General features: G+C 41.4%; 1 protein-coding gene across 1 annotated transcript in view; it reads left to right on the top strand.

Annotated features, from left to right (window-relative positions):
* Dnah8 (dynein axonemal heavy chain 8) overlaps positions 1 to 20,462 on the top strand; it is a 206,488-nt gene that overhangs the window by 100,622 nt on the left and 85,404 nt on the right. Inside the window, exons 58-69 of the mRNA XM_090355742.1 lie at positions 947 to 1,110; positions 2,314 to 2,506; positions 5,477 to 5,599; positions 7,324 to 7,454; positions 8,822 to 8,975; positions 9,919 to 10,083; positions 10,557 to 10,783; positions 13,298 to 13,416; positions 15,037 to 15,140; positions 16,008 to 16,184; positions 18,494 to 18,661; positions 19,380 to 19,595. Of these exons, the coding sequence (XP_090211868.1) occupies positions 947 to 1,110; positions 2,314 to 2,506; positions 5,477 to 5,599; positions 7,324 to 7,454; positions 8,822 to 8,975; positions 9,919 to 10,083; positions 10,557 to 10,783; positions 13,298 to 13,416; positions 15,037 to 15,140; positions 16,008 to 16,184; positions 18,494 to 18,661; positions 19,380 to 19,595 (1,941 nt within the window). The remainder of the gene's footprint in view (positions 1 to 946; positions 1,111 to 2,313; positions 2,507 to 5,476; positions 5,600 to 7,323; positions 7,455 to 8,821; positions 8,976 to 9,918; positions 10,084 to 10,556; positions 10,784 to 13,297; positions 13,417 to 15,036; positions 15,141 to 16,007; positions 16,185 to 18,493; positions 18,662 to 19,379; positions 19,596 to 20,462) is intronic.

Here is a 20,462-nt window from a genome sequence, read left to right as displayed (position 1 = left end):
TGGGAAAAAAAGAAGCCCAGGAAGCTTATAGATGCTAGCAACTGAAGGATGTACTCAAAAGTGTAGATCTGGTGGCCAGGAGTTTGGCCTAGTGGTAGAGTGCTTGCCTAGCATGCACAAAGACCCCGGTTCAATTCCTTGGCACCACATACATAGAAAAAGCTGAAAATGGTGCTGTGGCTTAAGTGGTAGAGCGCTAGCCTTGAGAAAGCCCAAGGATAGTGCTCAGGCCCTGAGTTCAAGCTCCAGAACTGGCAAAAAAATAAGTGCAGATCTGGGATTACTAGGCAGACATAGTTTGCCAAAAAGTGGTGACAGATATAAGAAATAGCTGTCTTCTTTCACTATGTGTTTATTAAGCCATTTGCCCACATCTGGAGAACCTGGAGTATATGTGGCCTGGGGGAATTTTAGATACAGAATTATCTGTAGAAAAGTTGGATATTTCCTAAAGAATGCCTTTTTTTTAACTTCTTCATTATTTAGAGACTACTTTGTTAGTTTCTATAGTCAACCACAAATGTTCTTAAATAGGATGTTCTTTGAGGATTTCACATCTTGGTTAAGAGCTACACCAATTATTTAGGCTAAAATACTGGGCACCACTGATTGGGTACCACTGGCTTTATCTTGGAACCATTTTGTAATTCCCCTGCTTTATCACTTTACATTTCTATCGGCAAGTCTGTGTGACCTCACCTGCAAATACTTCCCAAAGCATTTTCAGTCAGTGGGATCTTCTTGGGAGCAAAATCAGCTTATTTACAATGTGGTTTTGTTTTTGTCAGTTCTGTGACAAAAATATAACAGTTAAGTTGCTTGACCTGTTTTATTGAAAATGGAATCTGTAAAATACAAATAGTTCTTTAAAAAAAAAACCCTAGCCTGACTCGTAATTTTATCCAGAAACTGTGATTGAGAGTATTAATTTCTTTTTCATCTGTAGGTGAAGATGTTGCCCACGCCTTCAAAATTTCATTACATCTTCAATCTTCGAGATCTTTCCAGAATTTGGCAAGGAATGCTAACCATAAGAGCTGAGGAGTGTGACTCGGTGGCTATTCTCCTGTCACTTTTCAAACACGAGTGTAACAGAGTGATTGCAGACAGGTATGTATTACATGTGCAATCTAAACATTTCTACTGTGTTCTGACATGGTCTACCCAGACTATTGGGGGAAAAATACCCTCAGATTTTTTTTTAGTACCAGTCCTGGGGCTTAAACTCAGGTCCTGGGCACTGTCCTTAAGCTTTCTAAAGGTTAGTGCTCTTCTAAATGAGCCACAGACCACTTCCCAGCTTTTTCTGTGTATGTGGTACCAAGGAATCGAATCCAGGGCTTGCTGTGTGCTAGGCAAGCGCTCTACCACTAGGCCACGCTCCTGTCCATCTCTCAGATTTTTATGAGCGTGGATGATATTTCCTGTCTGCTAGTCACCTTAAGGAAATCCTCTATCACCTGAGCACAGTGGCTTAAATCTGTAATCCCATTTCCTTGGGACCTGGGGTTGAAAGTATCTCTGTTAGAGGCCAGCTGAGGTATAAAGGGAGCCCTGGCCTTGAAGTAATCAAGGAAAAAAGGGATTAATGGTATGTATGGTTCAAATAGTAGAACACCAGCCAAGCAATCATGAGTTCAATCCTCAGTCTTGCCAAAACAACAACAACAACAACAACAAGACCCAAAATGCCCTGCCAATTTACTCAAACAATACTATAAGAATATACATCTTTGACAAGCACACTCTATCATCAGAACTGATAGAACTTAGCAGTAAACTTTGGTTGTATATATTTTATGAAACTTGTGATTCCCAGGTGTAGATTTTGTTGGGTTGAAAGCTGGTTTTTATATCACTAAGTTAAATCCAATCATTCTCAGCTCTCGTCTCCTCATCTGTCATACTTGTATGATAACACTAGTTATGTAAAATAGCAAGGTATGTGCCCCTCCACATCATACGCCAATGACTCTCCTCACATGAGTTCCTCCCTCTTCCCCTCTTCCCTTTGTGACATTGTAAGCATGCAAAGGACCTTCATACACAGTGCCCACTAATCCCAAGAGAAGACAGACACCTGTCTGCTCTTGACCCCCATGTTTTACTCTCATTGCCGATTTGAGGCATCACAGACCTCACCTAAGAAATCCACATCTATTTTCTATAGGCAGTAACTGCCTTGGATGGAGTGGAGAGCTTATAGTTTCCCTGCCCTGAGGTTAGGAGGGTGCTGAGTGGGCCATGGAGGAAGGGGAGGCTGGGCTCCTGACCTTTCCGAGTGTGCATTCTTACTGGTGTGTCCCTTTTGAGGTTTATAACTCCGGAAGATGAGCATTGGTTTAACACACAACTTCTCCGTGCAATTGAAGAGACCATCGGCTCTGAGCCGCTGTCACAGATTCATCCAGAACCTTATTTTGTGGATTTTCTCCGTGACATGCCTGAACCCACTGGAGACGAACCTGAAGACACCTTATTTGAAGTGCCCAAAATCTACGAATTGGTACTCATCTTCATCTCTTAATAGAGGTTGCCAGCTTACCCAGCTCATTGGCCATTCTGCTCTGTATTTGAGTCTAGCCATTGAGTTGTTGTGCCTGTGTTTTATAGCCATTACCCATCAAGTAAAACAGTCCTTTCGAGGAGATTAAGTCATTCAAAAACAGATGTGTTACCCTCTGTCACTCCTTTTCTTATGGCATTACTACTTTGAAAGTTCCACGCCAAATGTACCATAATGACAAAAATAGGTAATACTATCAGAGAAGGAAGCCATTCCCTCCCAAATGTTTTGGTAAAGGGTATGATTACCTAAATATATAATCCAAGAGAACTTTAAATCTGTTTTAACCAGTAAGGATTTCAATAAGATAAGCATTTTATGCATATGAAACACAGTAACAGTCTTCCCTATCAGGAATTGTCAAATTAGACCACAGGCCAAACATCCTGTGTTCTGTTAGACTTGTTGGCTAGGAAATAGTCAAAAGGAGAATAATATTGTGAGATGTGTGCCATCTATGCAGAATTCAAATTTCAGTGTTCCTGAAGTTTGATTGGAATGCAGTTGGATTCAGGTGCTAGCAGCTTTCGTATTGCCAAGGCGTGAAGTGTTTGCATTAGAGACTTTACCAGCCACAAAGTCTACAATATTCATTGTCTTCTCTTTCCAGAAAGTTTGCCAGCCCGGGCCAAGAAGCAAAAGATTGGAACGAGAACACAGTAATATTCTACTCATCAGCAACAATATATAAGATAAAACTTTTTTTTTGTTTGTTTGTTTTTTGTTTTTTGGTTTTTTTTATTTTTTTTATTGTAATTAGTAAAAGGGTTACATGATATTTGCCAGATAGAAGGTGCATTAATTCACATACATTGATACCCTTTCACATGTCTTGGTACCCGTTTAAGATAAAACTTTTTTGTAAATAAGAGCACATCCTTTTTCCTAAGTGAATATATTGGCTTAATGGAATTAATATGCAGGTTGGAAGCAAGATTCCAAAGGATTCTTTAAAAAAATCACAAGGTTACATAAAAAGTAATTTTTTATTAAAATATTTTATTAACGCTGATTTTTTTACATCATATTTCAAATGTCAAATTAAACAAGTATTCAAGAATGGAATCTCTCTGTGCAATCACTGGCACACAAATCTAAGAACAAAATTAAAATTAAGCTGAGTGTCATAAATACATATTGATCTATATAGTATAGCAATATGTCCATAGACTATATATCCTATCATATGTCTATATAGTTATATTTCTAAGCTCGTGTCAATGACCTTGAGTCATAGCTCTGTACTGTTTGGATCTAATGTCCACATATCAAGGAAACCATGCGCCTTTTGTTCCTTTGGTCTTTGCTTATCCCACTCAACATGATTTGCTCTAGTTCCATCCACTTCCCAGTGAATGCTATTTTGTCTTGTCTGGTGGTTATGTAGAATTCCATTGTATATATGAACCACATTTTTTGAATCCATTCATCTGCAGTAGGGCATCAGGGTTGTTCCTATCGCTTGGCTATTGTGAATAGTGCAGAGATGCACATGGCTGTGCAGGTGTCCTTATCATATCCTGGGTTATGATGCTCAGGGTAGATGCCTAGGAGTGGGATGGCTGGGTTGTAGGGAAGGTCTATTTTTAGGTTTGTTTTTTTTTCAGGAACCTCCAAACTGCTTTCCAGAGTGGCTGAACTCGTTTATGTTCCCACCAGCATTGCGGTAGGGTTCCTCTTTCTCCACATCTCTGCCAGCATGTATCATTGTCTGAGTTCAGAATATTGGCCATTCTAATTGGGGTAAAGTGGTATCTTAGGATTGTTTGTATTTGCATTTCCTTTATGACCATGGATAATGAGCATTTTCTCATATGTTTCTTTGCCATTTTCACCTCTTCCTCTGATAAGTCTCTCTTTAGTTCCCTTGTTTATTTAGTGATTGACTTTGGGGGAGGAATTAGAGTTCCCTGTAGATACTGACTATTAAGCATTTGTCTGATGTATTATTGGTAACTATCTTTTCTCAGTTGGTTGGCTATCTTTCTACTTTAGTAGCTATGTCTTTGTCTGTGCAGAAACTTTTTATTTTCAGGTAGTCCCATTTGTTGAGTTTCTCTCCAATCTGTTGTGACTGGACTTTGTTCAAGAAGTTTTTGCCTGTGCCTATGAGTGCCAATGTCTCTACTACTCTGTCATGTAGCAGTTTCAGAGTTTCAGGTCTGATATTAAGGTCTTTGATCCATTCTGAGTTAATGTTCGTGCATGTCAATGGGCTGGCATAAAAAGTAATTTAAGTACATGGACAGCTAGATAATGAAAAGTAACAAATAGCAAAGTAAAGTGGGCAGCTTTGACTACATACACAGTGGAAAACTTGTGGATGTTGTGGATTAAAACGCAGACCCAAACTAAGAAAATTATCTGTCACATTCTACCATGAATTAGTATGACAGGAATTGGTACCGAATCTCTGGAAGGGAAAGATCAGACATACTGTCTCACTGGAAATCCATTCATGTTATTAAGTTTCAGGCTCTGTAAAATGGAAGTAACTAAAAGTAGAGTAACATCTGCAAACAAAAGCTGTTTTTTTCTGTAGTACTGGGGTTAAAATCAGAGCTTCATTCTGGTTAGTCATGTGGCTCAGGCCTTTTTTCTTTTTAGATACAGCACTGAGCTTTTTCCCAGGACTGGCCTTGACCTCAATCCCCTCCCTCTAATATTCCATATTGGCGATTACAGATATGTACCACTATACCTACTTTTTTTGTTGAGATGGTTCGGATCCCCCTAATCTCTACCTCCTGAGTAGCCGGGATTACAGGCATGAACCACAGAGTCCAACTAAAAGACTTTGTGTTTTCTTTCTTTCTTTTTTTTGAAATACATTTCCTTTTGAGAGTCTTTACAATTGTGGCTTCAAATTTTTGGATATTAGACATTCTCTCTCTCTTTCTCTACTCACAGATACCATCATATGAATTTCTGGCTGAAAAACTGCAGTTCTACCAGAGGCAGTTTAATGAAATCATTCGAGGAACTTCTCTTGACCTGGTGTTTTTTAAAGATGCAATGACTCATCTTGTCAAGGTTCTGATTTGACTATTTGCTAATATGAATTTCTGTGCCCCAGCTTAGTAAATTCCACAGACAAACTTATGGTGAAAGAATAGTTATGTCCCTCCAGATAACACAGGAATGAACTCTCTAGGTCAGGTTTTACTCAGAAAACCAAGACTTCCTTAGAAACCCAGTGTCTGGATCCACGCACTGTGGAAGGTGCTTTTCCAGGTTGCATTGTGTGCAGAACTTTTGGCCATGCTAAGCCACAGAGCTTTGTCTTTCTCAGAAAGAAGCAGGAGGACCTGGGGAAGATCCACTCCCAGAGCTGAACTGTCGATGTCCCTTGAATCTTGCTCGCTAAGGAGGGGGAAAAAGTGATGCTTTTCCAAAAGCCCAATTGAGCAACTTGTATATAAAAGCAAGCCAGTGGGTGAAAGCCTGGGACAGGCATCCAGCAGAGTCCACTTGGCTAGAGGTGGTACCAAATGAGTCTATGCTTTGATTGAAGCTTGAGGAGTTACAGAAAGCACTTATTAACTTAGGGAATTGGTAGATTGAAAAGGATTTCTTCCTGGAACTGGAGACTAGGCAAGTTTCATAGAGGAATTAGCCCAAGATGGCAAAATTCCAGGTGGCTAAGGCTGTTCCTACCTCTAGCATTCAACAAGTAATTCAACCAATCCTGCTATGGCTACATTGCAAGGGGCCTGAAGCCCTGGAGTTAGACGCAAAACCAAGTGATGAATGTACTTAATAAAAAACTAGAGTTAACACTGGACACTAGTGGCTCACACCTGTAATCCTAGCTACTCTGGAGGATGAGATCTGAGAATTTTGGTTTGAAGCCATTCTGGGTAGCAAAGTCTATGATATGTAAAAGAGAGCTTTTTAACATTGCCTTCAGTTGTCCTGAATAAGATTTGAATCTCCCTTTGAGCCTTATGCTTACCAAGCAAATCAACCACAGAAAAGCAACACAAGGCTGAACACCACCTCTCTATGAGTCTTTTGTGCATGTGTTTACCCAGGGCAGCCTGTAAATCAAATTTTGGCACTTTTTTAGAGCTGTGACGGAGGCAGTATTTGCGGAGGCAGTATTTGTTGTAGATAGGTGCCTACATGACTGTGTGTCAGCTACACAATTCCAACCCTCCTTTCTTCTCCTATAGCTTGAGAAGGGTGGCTTCATCAGCAAGTCTAACAAGAATTAAATCACACACACACACACACACACACACACAGAGCAGGAATACACACAGGAGCTGGGCACCAGTGGCTCATGCCTATAATCCTAACAACTCAGGAGATCTAAGGATCAGGTTTGAAGCCAGCCTAGGCAGGAAAGTCTGTGAGACTCTTATCTCTAACTAACCACCGGAAATCCAGAAGTGGAGCTGCAGTTCAAGTGCTTGAGTGTGCTAGCCGTGATCGAATAAGCTAAGGAAATTAACAAAGGGAGTTCAAGCCCCTGCACTGGCACATATACACACAAAAAAGAACACTCAAAAGAGAGAATAAGACATTTGTTCAGATTTTCATGATACAAGTGTACATGGACAAGGAGAATTTGAGGGTAGTAAATGAACATACTTTTCTTTAAAAAAAAAAAAAAGAGTAACTGGGATAAGGAAAAAGTCAAATGTAGTCTAGAGATAGATGGTCAAGCCTTGGATGCCTGTAGTGAAAAACTAAAAAAAAAACGAATGCTTTGCATCCTTGTTTCTAATAGTCATGTGTTCATTTCAAAACAGATTTCCCGAATCGTTCGCACCTCATGTGGAAATGCATTGCTGGTGGGTGTTGGTGGTTCAGGAAAACAGAGCCTTTCAAGATTGGCTTCTTTTATTGCTGGATATCAGATATTCCAGATCACATTAACCAGGTAGAACAAAATAAAAACATGATATATTTTTTTCTACAGTTAATTTCTCCCTATCTATCTATCTATCTATCTATCTATCTATCTATCTATCTATCTACTATCTACTATCTATCTATCTATCTATCTATCTATCTATCTATCTATCTATCTGGATGTGAGCCATGCTGTTCTCATAGGGGCACAGTAAGAGTTTTACTGTGTGTGACCAGAAGTAGGAGATCATAGTTGTAATTGAAGACCATGTATACAGCAAGTTATTTTTCCACTGAAATGCCCTAATCCTTTGAATGCCCCCAACAAGCTTCATGAAGATGTGATGGTTGCAAAATATGAGTGAACTTTTCTAAAGCTGCCAAGGAGTGATTTAAACTCAAGTCCTTTAGGTTCCATTAGAACCTGTGGGTTACAGGAAACTCAATATTCCTTGTACAGCTCCGTCAGGTGGGCCTCCCTCACAGTGGGCCTCCCACCAACTCACCCGTGAGGACTTTCACATAGCACTTCAGAAAAAGTCTGCTTTGTTTTGATTAGTTCTAGTCAGGGCTGGTAGCCAACACCCAGCAGGACACAGAGTAAACTGAAAAATAAAGACCAAGGTCTTTTCATGATAGTAAGTACCTAAAGTCAGTATTTCTGTTCTCTGTATACCAGGAATTCTATAGGTTTTCTCTAGTGCTAAGTACTTAGCCATACAAGGGACTACTCTATATAATCTATAGCTGATATTATGCCTAATATACTGTGATTTTTGTCTTCCAGGTTTATGTATCTAAACGAGATTTGTTTTAGGGATCTGACACACATTCACTTGAACAAAATCTGTTGCTGGCAGGTGACAGGGTGGAAAACTCATTTCCTGACCCCACAGCTCTTCCCAGGTCACTTTCAGTCAAGTCCACACCTCACAATTTCCAAGACAGATATAGAACACTCATTTTTTTTTTTTTTACCAGTCCTGGGCTTGAGCTCAGGGCCTGAGCACTGTCCTTGGACTTTCTCAAGGCTAGAGCTCTACCACTTGAGCCTCAGCACCACTTCCGGCTTTTTTCTATGTATGTGGTACCGAGGAATCAAACCCGGGTCTTCATGCATGCTAGGCAAGCACTTTAACCACTAGGCCAAACTCCCGGCCCTAGAACACTCATTTTGGAGGAGAGTGCTCAGCTCGCTAATTTTAATCCCTGTGTTTCTGATGGCTACTGTGACTTAATGCTCATCAAAGTTGGCATGAGTCATGCTTTGATTACAGGAGTTATGACTGTGTTTTGAAATAAGTGATGGCTATACATACATAATTAAATTTTCTAACATTACATTCCAATTTAGTTTATGGGCACATTGAAACATCTTCTCATGTCTCCCTGTAGGTCTTACAATGTGAATAATCTCATCGATGACTTGAAATCTCTGTACAAAGTTGCGGGTGGCGAGGGAAAGGGCATTACCTTTATCTTCACTGACAACGAGATCAAAGATGAGGCATTTCTAGAGTACCTGAACAACCTTCTGTCCTCGGGGGAGGTAGGTTACCAGTGCGGGAAACCTGTGCCTTGTGTTTCTTTTGGAAACATACAACCCTGGGTTTCTGTTAAGGAAGTCTGTGTGGGACCCAGTGTCTAGTGAGGTCATTTACAGCATGTGGCTCCCTGCCTGGCTGCATCCGCCATACTTGCAGACTGGGAAGAAAAGCAGGACTCCCCGAGAGACCACAACGCTTGTGGAGGCAGCAGAACAGCCTTTGTGATTAGTAATGGTGGGGGTAATTCCTGAAGCCCCATACCCAGATGCCAGCTGGGCACTACTTTCCCACACTCAGCCTTCTCAAGATTAGGCCTGCCCCTCGTCTCCACCCTGTCCAGGGGTTGTCACAGATGTTTAATGTTGCACCAACTGGTTACAGATGCATCCGGGCACCAGAGTTGACAAAACTTACCATCAGTCACCAGACACTTAAAAACAAGAGGGGCTGGGAGTTTGGCCTAGTGGTCGAGTACTTGCCTAGTGTGCACAAAGATTGGTCAAAACAAAACAAAACAAAAAAACATGAGGAAAAAGCTGCTCAGTAAAACATTGCACTCTTGTAGGGGGCTGGTGGCTTATGCCTATAATCCCAGCTATTCAGGAGGCCAAGGTCTGCGGATCACAGTTTGAAGCCAGCCCCAGCAGGAAACTCCATGATGCTCCTGTCCCCGATTCACCACAGAAAAAGCCAAATGCAGAGCTGTGGGAAAAAAAATAAGCTAAGGGACAACAATGAGGTCCTGAGTTCAAGCCCTAGTACTGGTGCGTGCGCGCACACATACACACACACACACACACACACACACAGAGTGATTGTGGAGACACAAAAGGAAAGCAGAAAACAAGAGGACATGTAGGGGGAAAGGAGAAGACTAAACCCTGACAGTGAGCTGGCTGTGGGAAACTGCTAACTCTTAGGACATTCCTTGTCTGTTGCTTAAAGATCTCCAGTTTGTTTGCACGAGACGAGCTAGATGAGATCACCCAGGGTCTGATATCTGTGATGAAGAAGGAGCTGCCTCGACATCCTCCGACCTTTGATAACCTGTACGAGTACTTCATTTCAAGGTCCAGGAGGAACCTGCATGTGGTTCTCTGCTTCTCTCCAGTGAGTCCTTGCTGTTTTGAGCACCTGTGAAGGAGGAATTACTGGCTGAAACAAGCTCATCTGGGTTACCTTCTTAGATAAGATATTTGCCGAGAATCAATCCTTGTCTCATGAAATTAAAATTAATGAGTACTTTCTACCATCCATCTCCACTGGCCAAAATCTTGATACCAGTATGGTAACAAAATATTCATGTTATTAGGACATAAATTAGAAATGATTACATGGCTGGGTGCCAGTTGCTCATACCTATAACCCCAACTACTCAGAAACCAACCCAGACAGGAAAGCTCATGAAAATCTTATCTCCAGTTTTCTAGTTTTAACCACACACACACACACACACACACACACACACACACACACACACACACACACACACACACACACACACACAAAATCATTGTGTAGCCAGCCTCTCCAGCTGACTGGTCTTCCTGATTTCTAATGCTTTTTGACTTTGCTGTTAATAGGTTGGTGAAAAGTTTCGAGCTCGTTCTCTAAAATTCCCTGGCTTGATCTCTGGTTGTACAATGGACTGGTTCAGCCGCTGGCCAAAGGAGGCTCTGGTCGCTGTGGCCTCCTACTTCTTGCTGGAGTATAATATTGTTTGCTCTCTTGACACTAAAAAACAAGTGGTAGAAACAATGGGCCTCTTTCATGATATGGTTTCCGAGAGCTGTGAAAATTATTTCCAAAGGTACGTGATGATAAATAAGCCCCTGAGCCACCAGAGCCACCAAGTTTCCTCCAAAGAGAAATGAAAATGTAATATCTAGTAAAAGGCTCTGACTGGCTGAGCTGCTAGTTCCAGCTGCATTTCCACTTGTCGTGCATTGATTTGCTATATTGAAAGAATGGCAAATAAATGAGATTTAAAAATTAAATAGTATCCACACTTAAATACCTCTTCACCCTCCAGGCCTTCAAGTAACAGATGCCTAATAGATCACTTTCTTCCACTCGCTTAATTTTGTTTTGAAAATGACTTAACTAATGCATTATAAACTGTTCAAAATTAGTTTCTTATTCAGATGCATTATTTATTTTGATTAAAGAAGCTCACTGTTTTTAAGTTTCTTTATGGCCTTATGTTCAGGGAACATTTAGGTTTTGTATTTGCATAACTTAGTCTTATCAATAGTTTTATGCCAAATAATTATGAAACAGAAATCTTAATGGACTGTAGGCAAACTGCTCACTCAGAGCAGCCCTGGTGTGATCATTCTGTGAAAGCTGCTGCTGCTACTTGAAAATTACAGGGTTTCCACTTCAAAGATGCTGTGGCTCACACCTGTAATCCAAGCCTACTTGGGAGGGTAAGATGGTGAGAATCCTAGTTTGAGGTCAGTCCAGCCATTCAGGCAAGACCCCTGCTTAACCGAAAGCTGGGCATGGTCTTGAACTCTTATCAACTGAGCTGTGATGGGAAGCTTTAAAAAGGTGAATCAGGGTCTAGGCTCATACCTGGGAAGTACAACCTACTTCAGAAATAACCAGTGCAAAGAAGAGCGGGCACACCTGTCTAGTGGCCATGGAGCCCTGAGTCAAACCTCAGTACTGCCAAAGCTTAAGTCACTGAGTAAGACAGATAGATGTAAATGAAGATGGGTCCACGAGGGCCTCAGACTCTCCTGGAAAAGCTATGTGTACCCTTCTGCCTAGGGGCTAGATAATTCTTCAATTTATTTTCGAAGGATAGCCCTACTTCAAAAAGATAACTTAGGCCAGGAGCTGGTCGTTCAGGCCTGTAATGCTAGCTGCTTAGGAGAGATCTGAGAATCCCTATTCAAAGCCAGGTAGGAAAGTCTGTGAGATTCCAAGCTCCAATTAGTCACCGTTGTCGTTGTTGTCTTCCTCCTCCTCATCATCAGCAGCAACAACAACAACAACAACAACAAAATCCTGGAAGTCAAACTGTGGCTCAAGTGGTAGAGAAGAGCTAGCCTTGAACAAAAAATCTCAGGCCCTGAGTTCAAGCCCCAGGACTGGAGTACACACAAAAATGTTTATGTGAGATCTAAGTTTAACTTAGACCTTTCTCTTAGAATCATACTGAGATAATTCTTTTAAAAATAATTCTACTCTCTCTTATTCCCCTGTGAGTCAGTGTATATTACTTCTCACTGTTAGGAAGATTCTTTTCCTACTTGACTTTGACTTCCTCCTGCTTTGGTTAACTGTGAAGCTAAATTCTTGATTTCATTCAGCTATGAGAATCTATTTCTTTAGTTCTAAAATTTTGAGTCTATTTAAAAAATTTTCATTAGAGTTGATTCTGAACATTTTATATGTATGTGTATGCATGTATGTGTGAGTGTGCCAGTCCTGGAGCTTGAACTCAGGGACTGGGTGCTGTACCTGAGCTTTATAGCTCAAGGCTAGCACTCTACCACTTCAGTCGCAGCTCTGCTTCTGGATTTTTGGTGGACCATTGGAGAGGAGAGTCTCACAGACTTTTCCGTCTTGGATGGCTTCGAATCAGGATCCTCAGATCTCAGCCTCCTACGTAACTAGGATTACAGGTCTGAGCTGACAGTGCTTGTCTGTTTTATATAGTACTTTTATGATAGACATATATATATATATTCCCAAGTCCTTCAAACCTTAAGAATATGAAAAAACCAGAATGCCAAGGATAAACAGTTATTACACATAATGTGCAGAAAGTGCTTTTGTGACTTGAATTTCTTCTGTCTAAAATTCTTTCCTTTTCTTTATCTCTGTTGTTAAATACAATTACTGTGATAAAGCCCATAATGAGTTGAACACTGGAATCAAATGTGTCTCATTGTCTGGATTTTAAGGCCATTTCCTTTTGTTAGTTCACCTGCCCAGTATCTAGCAGCAAATGGGATCTGTTCAATGAAAGTAGACAATAATACAAGTTCATTAAAACAAATTTTTATCTAATATTTATCCAGAATGATGTTATCCAAGTTTATCCACATAGCCTATTTTGTTGGATCTGGACAAGTTCTGGGAGGGACTGGGACTCACATTCTTCTCTCAAGGTTTCCATATATAGAAATATTCATTCAGAGTAGAGGACAAAGTCAAGTCCAAGACCTCTGAGGGTCAAATCATCAGATATGGAGCTCATTCCTCCTCCAAGGGGACCATGCCTGCTTCTGCAGGGGATGAGGATGGGAAGGGACACTGGCTGGGAGAATCCCAGGATGACAGAGGTGGCCATTTCTGTGTTTTCCTTCAGATACCGCCGGAGAGCGCATGTGACTCCCAAATCTTACCTTTCATTTATAAATGGCTATAAAAACATTTACAGCGAGAAGGTGAAATATATCAATGAACAAGCTGACCGCATGAATATTGGTAAGAGGAAATGGAATTGGGGTCTTTTTATTTTTCTTTTAGGGTGCATTTGATAGCTCTATCCTAATTGTGTTGAGTGGCTATTACTGTATTTGAAAGTAAAATACTAGCTTGAGTCTAAATAGTAGAGATGTTTAAAGAATGACCTTTAAAAATCTTTTGAGCTGTCAAGAAACTGGGCAGGGACAATATAAACAGAGGTGGCCTGTTTTCTCTCCAGGTCCACTGCTGCCAGTTCTCTTGGCTCTGGTCTTCCCTGAGGCCGGGGTTCTGTTAGCTGCATCTTGCCAGCTGGGAGAAGGCAGAGCTTGAGAGCTGACTGCACTTTCAGTCCTTGGTTTTGATGTGATTTGCCAGAGTGATGCTTCCCAAATCTCTCACAAAGGAAAAGACAGCAAATCAGTGCAAACTAAAACAAAAAGACAAAAGAAAGGTAGTTTACCCAAGAGTGGACTTTCTGAGTGTCTGCCTTGGGAGTAGAGGAGGAAAGCCTACAGTGGAACAGAAAGCATGGGGCTGGTAAAACCCAAGGCACCTTTGTTCTTTTCTTTCCAGTTGTCCTAAACAGAACTTGACCACTAAAGGGTAACTAAGCTGTGAAGAAACGTAGGTGGCTTCTCTGGTGATAGCACTTCTCACTGTTTTTCTGTAGTATGTTCTAGAATCCAGGATATGCTAGAGTTAACGCACACTGACTGTGAGAGCTGACTGGCAAATTTCAACAATTTTATGATCTGATAGTTAAACATAACCAATATTTACAACCAAGTCATAGATACTTATCTTTCAGTAAATCACATAAAAAATTAAGGTCATTAAATACTCAAAACTCATCACTTTTTTGACTATTTTACTATTTAATATTTTGAGGAAATCAATTTCTACTTTGCTTATACTGTAGAGGCAGTGGTATGCTTGTGAGGGTTTCTTAGAAACTTGAAATCAGTCGGGGCGGGGTGTTTGCACCAGCAAATTGGAAAAGATACAATGAATGAGTGTATCCCTGCCCCTGGAGACCGAGGATACTGGGCATTTATTCATCCTACACCACTGTCTAGAACCCACTTACAGTGGGAAGTCACTCTGTTTCACAGTCCTGAAAGTTACAGGGTCAGCTGTGTAACTTTTAGCAATTGCCTTCATGTTTATTTATCACAGAAATGTTAACATGGATTCTAGTTCTTTTACCACTTCAACTGTGGTTTGCTATAGAGGTAAACATGATTAGTATGAACTCTTCACAGAGCCACAGTGAACCTAAGCCAGCCAACCAAATTTCCCAGGCCAAACTAATCTTACTGGATAGAACATGATGACTTTCCCTTAAATGTAACTAAGTGATCTTATTATTATTATTTGTGGTGTCAGGAAAAGGTATTCTTTAATGATATTCTTTAATCAGAGCTGTTTTCTTTTCCCTTGTTGAAAGTCTCAGAGACATGGCCAGTGTTCTTGTTCCCAAGATAGGTATATTTTTTAAAAAGCCTTTGTCCATAATTAATTATCAAGCGCTTGTTATATTACATACACAGTGCCGTATAAATAGTAAGTACTGAGTAAATATTTGATGGGGGAAATGCACATCTGCTCAGCAGGCGTGTGTATGTGTCTGTTGTAAAGGTCTCGACAAGCTTATGGAAGCGAGTGAATCAGTGGCCAAACTCTCCCAGGACCTCGCTGTGAAGGAGAAGGAGTTAGCTGTGGCCTCTGTGAAAGCAGACGAAGTGAGTTTGCATTTGTGTGGATTCTGTCACTAGCAATAAGGAACTTTTTTATATTAAAATATTGTTTTTAGGTGCTATTAAAAAATGCAGTCTAAAACCAGGAGCTGGTAGCTCAGCTACTCAGGAAGCTGAAAACTGAGAATTGAAGTTCAAAACCAGCCTGGCAAGAAAGTCTGTAAGACACTTATCTCTATTTAACCACCAGAAAACTGGAAGTGATGTGATGGCTCAAAGTGGTAGAATGCTAGCCTTGAGCAAAAAAAAAAAAGCTCTGATAAGACAATGTTCTCAAAGACCCTCAAAATATATTTGTTTAATTTATACCAAGACATTTCCAAACTCATGTTCTTTGTCTGGTCTCAGACATTCTCTTTCCACTCTTCCTCTTTTGTTCTCTCCCTCCTTCTCTCCCTCTCCCTCCTCCCTGTCTCCCTCTTTCTCCTTCTCTCTCTCTTTCTCTCCTCTTTCTCTCTCCCCTCTCCACCCCCTCTCTCTAAGGTTCTTCATGGACCAGTTTTCTGGGATGGCCCAAGCCTCATTGAATTCTTGTTGAGGTGGGAGAAGGAAAACAGGAAAAATGGATAAAATTAAAGCAACAGAAGACCATCGTACCCTGGTGGAGGGGTGTCTGCTGGCATGGTTGTTGCAGGCACCACCTTAGGCTTTATCACCACCAAGAGTCAGTTAAAAGCATCTGGCCCTAGGGCCAGCTGCTGCCTGCGGGGGACACAGCCCCAGCCAAGCCGGTGGCTGAGGACAGGGATACCTTTGCTCTGGGCCCATGGCCTGACTGGCTGTTGAACACAGATTCTCTCATGGCTGGGAATGTTTCCCACTTTGCTTTCTCCTGTTTTCTCCGGTGAGCAGGTGCTGGCGGAAGTGACGATAAGTGCTCAGGCTTCAGCCAAAGTGAAAAATGAAGTGCAGGAGGTGAAAGACAAGGCCCAGAAGATTGTGGACGAAATTGATTCCGAAAAAGTCAAAGCGGAGACGAAACTGGAGGCGGCGAAACCTGCCCTGGAAGAAGCAGAAGCCGCCCTGAACGTGAGTGGGCAGTGCCCAGTCACCACAGTCTCAAGGCCCCAGTCCGGGCCCGAAAATGATTTGTGATCTTGTCTGGATCGGTCCAGTGCTTCGAAGTTACACTCGTTTAACCTTGTCACTCCTGTTTATCTCTTTTTATCCCCGATATCAATTTTGCAGGAGAAGTGGGGGGAAAATGCTGGCCAACAATTGCCCCTGAGTGTAAAAGTCAGGCGCTTCATGTTCCACCAGTCATAAGCAAGAGTGAAATGATTCCTTCCTGTCCTTTCTTTACTTTTTTTTTTTTTTTGCCAGTCCTGCGCTTGAACTCAAGGCCTAAGCACTGTCCTTGAACTCTGTCAAGGTTAGAGCTCTACCACTTGAGCCTCAGCACTATTTCCTGCTTTTTTTTCTATGTATGTGGTACCCAGGAATTGAACCTGGGTCTTCTGTCTTTGTGCATGCTAGGCCAGCACTCTACCACTAGACCAAACTCCCAGCCCCCCTTTCTTTCCTTTTAAAACAAACAAACCAAGAAACCCAAGAAAGCACACTTAAATTCTTTATTTTTTTTGTTTTGTTCTGCTAATATTGGCATTTAAACTTAAAGCATCCAATGCTAAGCAAACACTTCTCCACTTGAGCCACATACCCAGTCTTCTCCATCCCCTCCCTTCCCTTCTCTTCCTATCCTTCTAGGCAGAAAATCCCCTTTTATCTCTAATAAACTACTCAAAAATGCTGGAAGTAGCACTGTGGCTCAAGGGGTAGAATGCCAACGTTGAGCACAAACAAGCTCAGGGACGGTACCCAGGCACTGAGTTCAAGTCCTAGGACCAGAAAAAGAAAAAAACTAGGCTGAAGCCTAACTCAAGTGTTAGAGCACCAACTGAGGAAGCAAATTCAATGAATGGGAGACCCTAAGTTCAAACCCCAATACCACAAAAAACAGAAGAAAGAATATAATTTTACTGGTCATATTGAAAACACTTCTCTTGCTACTCCTGTTGCTCCGCTGACTACCTGTTAAACTTCATTTCATCCTATTTTGTCCCTATACTCCTATGTCTAGGCGTCTGGAAAAGTCATGATCTGTTACCGTTGAAGTGCACCTCTCCCTCTTCCAGGAATGCTTTTCCCAATCTTCATTCTCTTTAAATGGGAGCCCCTCTTCAAATCTGGGCTCAAACTCCCCTCCTTCCAGAAACCTCTCACTTCTTTTAGAGTCCTCTTTGTTTCTAGCCATGCCTATCCTCCCATCATGGCAAAAATCTTAGTTTAGGAAAATTGTGTTTTCTCTTTCTTCCTTGGGAGATTCTGAAAGCAAGTTTTGCCGAGCTTGTTTGCTTGCTTTGTTTATGTGAAAAAATAGCCATGGTTGTTAAATAGATGAATAAACCTATTAAAAATCACATAATAAGATTTTCAATCGCCAGGACATACTTGCCCTTTGTGGGTCCTCTGACAGTATGCAGATAAGAGAATGAAGGAGGATGAATACAGTCCAAATAGAGTGTTTGTAACTCGGAGGATATTATAATAAAAGTTACTGAAATTGTTATGGGAAGGGGGAAGAGGGAATTATGATAGAGAGCGTGAGAGTGATTGGAATATATTGCAAATTGGTATGGACATATAGCAATGCCATCCCTCCCTATATAACTAAAATGTAAGCTAATGAGAGGGAGAGGGATGGGGGAGAGGAACGAGCAAAAGAGTAGAGGGAGAGAATGCGAATGCCATTATTGAACAACTTACAATCATACAGTCTCCAAGTCTTCCCTCTTCTGAATATTAGGATCAGGCAATGTTTTGAAACCCAAAACCTGCTCACTGAGCTCTCAAAAACTTTTTATGAGACATATTTTATAATAACTTCTATGATTTGCCTTTAATCCCAACCCTCTTCCCTACACAAGACAGCCTTCTAAGTGGAGACTGAAAATGAGGTTTCTGAGATCCGGGGCTTTGTCATCTCCTTAGCATCCATGTGGGTGTGGATTCTTCACTTTGAGGGTGCAGGTTATCTGCATGTTACACATCAGTAAGACTCATTAGCACCTGTCTGGGGTACTGGCAATGAATGGTAGTGATATATTTTAAGTCAATTAATTGAGGCAGCAGAGAAAAGGGAATTAAAGCAAACAAGAAGCCAGCTGAAAAATCTGTAAACAACAATGAAAGATAGGTTGTGCAAAAATCTTGGAATTCAAACCCTTGAGGAGACAATGGCAGCATTGGTGATTAAATATGTGTTAAAGTTTGGGGCTTTAATTATTTATTAGCTTTCCACGTACATGACAATATTGATCCCTGTTCCCATATTACAGACGATCAAACCAAACGATATTGCTACGGTCAGGAAGCTGGCAAAACCTCCGCATCTTATCATGAGGATCATGGACTGTGTACTGTTACTGTTTCAAAAGAAAATAGACCCTGTTACTATGGATCCTGAGAAACCTTGTTGCAAGCCATCCTGGGGGGAGTCCTTAAAGGCAAGTACACTTTATCCTTGCAGTCTTCAATGAGGCCACTACCGACATGGTCAGCTGACAATAACTGATTGGTGTGCCTAGAAGAGTTTATCTTAAACTGCAAGTGTTACTCAGCAGTCCATTACTGTAACAGAATACCCGAGATCATCAATGTCTAAAAACGTCCTCACTGGTAGCTAGAATCCTAGCTACTCAGAAGGCTGAGAGCTTATGATCTTTGTTCAGAGTCAGCTCTGGCAGAGAAATCTGAGAGACTCTTATCTCCAACTAACCAGCAAAATGCTGAAGGTACAGCTGAAGCTTAGGCAGTGGAGCACACCAGCTTGTGGGAAAAACAAAAACAAACCCCAAAACAAGTGAACATGCAAGTCCCTGAGTTCAAGCCTTAGTTCTAGCATGCATGTACATACATGTATGGTTCTGTAGCCTCAGTGGAAACTCTGCCCTGTCTGTAAGAAGGCCTGTGTGGTCAGTGGCATTTAGACACACTTAGTGGATCGGAGAATGACATTATTTTTCTTCTTTTTTTTTTGCCAGATAAATTTGCAATGTACAGATTTAGGTTGGCTATTGCCAGTAGTGTTAGGTGGTATATGTAGAGCAAATTGATTTGTTACTTCTTTGAAAAGGAGAAAAGTCTATTTAGGAGTCTACACTGGTGTAGGAAGAGAATATCTCTCTTCTCCTACACCTAAGAGGTTGTGGTGCTGTTTTACAGTTGATGAGTGCCACAGGATTCTTGTGGAACCTTCAGCAGTTCCCAAAGGACACAATCAACGAAGAAACAGTCGAGTTGTTACAGCCCTATTTCAATATGGAGGACTACACTTTTGAAAGTGCCAAAAAGGTCTGCGGCAACGTGGCTGGTCTGCTGTCTTGGACACTTGCCATGGCAATATTTTATGGCATCAACAGGGAAGTGTTGCCTCTGAAGGTAAATCTTCCTCCTCTTCCTCCTCCTCCTCCTCCCAGTAAATCGTGTTTTATAAAGTCTGCTATTAGCAGAAGCCAGCCCAGGGAAGAAAATCCTACAAGACTTCATCTCCAGTTCATCACTGGACCTGAGGCATCGTTCTAATAGCAGAGCTGTAGCAGTGAGCAAAAAAGCCAAGTGAGAACAAGGCCCTGAGTTCAAGTCCTACAACCAGCACATCAGGGGGAAAAAAAGCTCTATGAAAGAAAGAAAATAACTAAGCCAGCTGTGATGGGCTCACTCCTGCAATCCTAGCTACTGAGGAAGTTGAGATCTGAGGATTGCAGTCCAAAGCCAGCCGTGAGACTCATTTCCAATTAATCACTAGAAAAGGGGAAGTGGGGGTGAGGCTCTGGGGGTAGGGTGGTATCCTTGAGCTGAAGAGCTCAGGGACAGTGCCCAGGGCTAGAGTTCAAGCCCCATAACCCAGAAAGAAACAAAGAAAGAAAGAAAGAAAGAAAGAAAGAAAGAAAGAAAGAAAGAGAAAAAGAAAGAAAGAAAGAGAAAAAGAAAGAAAGAAAGAAGAAGCATCTGGTTATGATTTTATAACATATGCTTACCTTCAGTGGAAATGAACAGATACAATTTGATAACTTGAGGTTGTGGGACACACAGTCATGCCTTCACAGAGATGGTGGACAGAGGGCCAACTTGCATGTGTGCACACAGGACTTGTGCAAAAGAGTCTGAGCTTTAGTCTACTGCCCTTCTGTGGCCCCCTGGAAACCCTTATGGATATTTTAAGAAGAGGGGGTCCTACATTTTCATTTGCATTAGAAATTGCCCTGCAATGGATGGAGCCAGTTTGTGGCATCAGTTAATAACTAT

This window comes from Megascapheus bottae, chromosome 22 (assembly GCF_031878675.1).
Source record: "Megascapheus bottae isolate mThoBot1 chromosome 22, mThoBot2.hap1, whole genome shotgun sequence".
Taxonomy (NCBI): Eukaryota; Metazoa; Chordata; class Mammalia; order Rodentia; family Geomyidae; genus Megascapheus; species Megascapheus bottae.
This window is presented reverse-complemented; position numbering and strand designations above follow the sequence as displayed.